The sequence below is a fragment of the Saccostrea echinata genome, unplaced genomic scaffold, assembly GCF_033153115.1.
Source record: "Saccostrea echinata isolate AGI-Se365-2 ecotype Australia unplaced genomic scaffold, CSIRO_AGI_Sech_v1 ptg000016l, whole genome shotgun sequence".
Taxonomy (NCBI): domain Eukaryota; kingdom Metazoa; phylum Mollusca; class Bivalvia; order Ostreida; family Ostreidae; genus Saccostrea; species Saccostrea echinata.
Genome location: NW_026889765.1, coordinates 15,973,159 through 15,977,007, shown reverse-complemented (window position 1 = coordinate 15,977,007; position 3,849 = coordinate 15,973,159). Strand labels below are relative to the sequence as shown.

The window sequence follows — 3,849 nt, the reverse complement described above, 5'->3', positions numbered from 1 at the left end:
CGTCGTGCGTCGTGCGATGTGCGTTAACATTTGAACATTTTTAGCTTCTTCTATGAAACCGCTCAGCCAATTTCAACCAAATTTGGCATATAGCATCTATGGGTGAAGGGGAACAAAAATTGTGAATTTTATGATCCCTGCCCCCCTGGGGCCTGAGGGGTGGGGCTAAAACCACTAAAATTAATGCAATCTTAAAAAATCTTCTTCTTTACTCCTGGACATCAAGCAGTCAAACTGTTGGCATGATTGTAATAAGCATTGACCCCTCTACCAAAATTGTGAAATTCATGGCCCCAGGGTCAGGGGTTCTGGTGCTAGGGAGGGGTTATATAGATTATATAGTGAAAGTGCATTATTTCTTTGAAAATCTTCTTCTCTGCTCCTGGGTATTAAATAAACAAAGTATATAGTTATGATGAGTAAGAGTGCCTCTTCCAAAAATGTGAAATTCATGGCCCCAGGGTCAGGGGTTCTGGTGCTAGGGCGGGGCTCTATTGATTATATAGTGAAAATGCATTACTTCTTTGAAAATCTTCTTCTCTGCTCCTGGGTATTAACTACAGTAACTAAGTACATAGTTATGATAAGCAAAAGTGCCTCTTCCAAAATTTTGAATTTCATGGCCCCAGGGTCAGGGGTTCTGCTGTTGGGGGGGGGGGGGGGGCTCTATTGATTATATAGTGAAAATGCATTAATTCATTGAAAGTCTTCTTCTCTGCTCCTGGGTATCAAATAAAGTAACTAAGTACATAGTTAGGATGAGCAAGAGTGCCTCTTCCAAAATTGTGAATTTCATGGCCCCAGGGGCAGGGGTTCTGGTGTTAGGGCGGGGCTCGAAAATGCATTAATTCTTTGAAAATCTTCTTTTCTGCTCCTGGGTATTAAATAAAGTAACTAAGTACATAGTTAGGATGAGCAAGAGTGCCTCTTTCAAAATTATGAATTTCATGGCCCCAGGGGCAGGGGTTCTGGTGTAAGGGCGGGACTCTATTGATTATATAGTGAAAATGCCTTAATTCTTTGAAAATCTACTTCTCTGCTCCAGGGTATTATTGAAACAAATTAATTACATAGTTTTGATAAGCAAGGATGCCTCTTCCAAAATTGTGAAATTCGTGGCTCCTGGATCAGGAGTTCTGGTGTTAGAGCGGGGCTCTATTGATTTAATGTGAAAATGTTTTAATTCTTTAAAAATCTTTTTCTCTGCCGCTGGGTATTATTCAAACAAACTAAGTACATTGTTATGATAAGCAATGATGCCTCTTCCTAAATTGTGAAATTCATGGCCCCGGGTTCTGGTGCTAGGGCAGGGCTATATAGATCCTGTAGTGAAGGTGAATTATTTCTTTGAAAATCTTCTTCTCTGCCCCTGGATATTGTTTAAACAAACTAAGTACATTGTTATGATAGGCAAGGATGCCTCTTCCAAAATTGTGAATTTTATGACCCCAGATTTAAGGGTTCTGGTGGGGGGGGGGGGGGGGGCTTCTATTGATTATAAAGTGAAAAAGCAAAATTTATTTGAAAATATTCCTTTCTGGTTCTGGTTAAAAAAGCAATGAAGCTAAGTGTATAGTTATGATGAGCAAGAGTGCTTCTTCCAGAGTAGTAAATTTCATGACCCCTGGGTCAGATGTGCTGGTGTGAGGGTGGGGCTCTTGATAATATAGTAAAAATGCATTAATTCTATGAAATAATCCTGTTTGCTCCTTGGTGTTAAGCAGATAAACAAAGTGATTAGTTATGATGAGCAAACTTATGGTCCCAGGGTCAGAAGCTCTGGTGTTGGGGGGGGGGGGGGGCTCTATTGATAAAATAGTGAATCTGTAGTAAAAATGCATTATTTCTTTAAAAATCTTCTCCGCACCTGGGCATATCAGAGGCAAAAAGAGTAAAAGTTTTAATAAGGAAGATTATTTTTACCAGATTTTTGAACATCTGGACCATTTGGTCAAGTGTTCTGGTCCTGGCCAGGGCTCTATTATTTTGTATTCTACTGAGAGGAGTTATTCCCCTTTGCCATTTACTTTTGATAATTTATCACTGTAAATAATGTACTTGAAAGGTAAATAGAATAAGATAATTATGCAAAAACTTTTATTGTATAATACAAAAAGTACTTTCATAGTTTTATTGATCAGATAGACTTGTAAGTAGTAGATAAATAAAAATGAGACAAAAATAACTTGTATTATCAAATGTTCATCAAGGACCAAGAGAGGCCAATGTAAGAAATTTCAACAAAGGATTAATATAGTACAGAAGCATTGATAATTTGTTAATATACTGTATGGTGATAGTGATAAATGGGGATCAGATTTATAGAACATAATTTATAAACTGTTAATGAATATTAAGACCAATTATTTTGTTGATCATGATCACCCTATTTTTCTTGCTTTTTGGCAACAAAGTTTCACCTTTCAGTTCATTTTATACTCTATGCATCCTTTAAATTGTTGTATCATACTCAGGTGACCGTTAAGGCCCTTGGGCCTCTTGTTGGTTAATATGTACCTGTAGTACTTCGTAAATTATAGGATGAAAGTCGACTTGATCGTCGCGTTTGTAGGTCTGACTGCCACAGTACAGTAACATGGCGTCTGACCTTTGGACTGTAAAGGAAATAAATGATGGGATTGACCGAAAGGTTAAATAACCATATGACTCGTGCAAAAATTTGAATCACTTTGCTTTCACGTTCGCTGAGCACTTTGAAAAAGTTCAAAGAAAATATTATAGGAAATATAATAGCAGAGAAAATGTAAATCACCATGATGATCAAAATCATGGCGGACATCCTTCGAAGGTATTGACTTATTCTGAATCCACTAATAGACGTCCTTAATTTATATAATTTTATCATGTGAAAAACTAACATAAAAATACAAGGAACCAGGAAAAGATAACCCCTGAATACCAGTACGACAATGGCGATCTTGTCTTTAGCCACGTGAAATCTTGCAAAATAATAAATCACTCCAAACACCACGCTGAAAATCCACATGAAAATTGATAACGTCAATACATGACGTTTTCTGATCGTCATTGCCCGGAGAGGCACAGCTATCAAATAATATCGTAGTCCAAGCAACAGCACAACATGTGATGCCGACGCATGCGCTGTAATATAGATTACCGTCATTAAGATATGACCATGATTATCTACAAGGTTTTGGCTAGTTGTTGCAAGAATCAGATGGCATAGATATTGGATCAGAGACACAGTGTCCGCTATTGCTAACGCTCCTATGACCATGTAGGTGGGTTTGTGAAATTGTTTCACACGGATTATAATTACAATTGTTGTCAGGTTAGCAAGTATTCCGAAAGCTGTTAAGATAACTAATATAAGTAGTCCTGACAAATCTTCACCTTCTAAGTGCACAGGAATAATGAACCGGGTCTCCTCATCAATAAATGGCTTTTGTACCGATGAAGATATTGTATTGGAATTGTTGAGCATAAAGTCGCCCGCTTCCTGAAATTTCAAATATAGTAAATTTTAAACGGAACAGCTGCTGAAAAAGTTTGAAATTTGTTGTTACACAATAGAAAACAGACTCAAATTTAATCTTCTAAGTAAGCAATTTATTATCAAAAGGAAATGTATTTCTTTTTTATCCATCTCACTCTGAATGGATACTTAGAAGAAAAGAAAAGTTTCTTCGAACGAACAAACAGTTTCAAAGAACACGTTAACATTGATTGAGAACTTCTATCAGTTTTTACTGGACTTCTCTTTTGGTAATTCAGAAAATTGAAAAAAGACATACTTGTACAGTAAAACTTGTTTAGTATGGACTAGAATGTTAAGAACACTTTGTCAGGCAAATCTCGGGTCTAAGC

At 36.9% G+C, this 3,849-nt stretch overlaps 1 protein-coding gene across 1 annotated transcript; it reads right to left on the bottom strand.

Annotated features, from left to right (window-relative positions):
* Positions 1-2,506: 2,506 nt before the first annotated feature.
* LOC133188177 (melanocortin receptor 5-like) lies at positions 2,507-3,466 on the bottom strand. The gene has a single exon (XM_061323558.1). It carries the CDS (start codon positions 3,464-3,466, stop codon positions 2,507-2,509), a length of 960 nt encoding a protein of 319 aa, XP_061179542.1.
* Between the last annotated feature and the right edge of the window lie 383 nt (positions 3,467-3,849).

Bases quoted from the DNA above. Each gene is read 5' to 3' on its own strand.
- LOC133188177 (XM_061323558.1), bottom strand. From the start codon at position 3,466: ATGCTCAACAATTCCAATACAATATCTTCATCGGTACAAAAGCCATTT.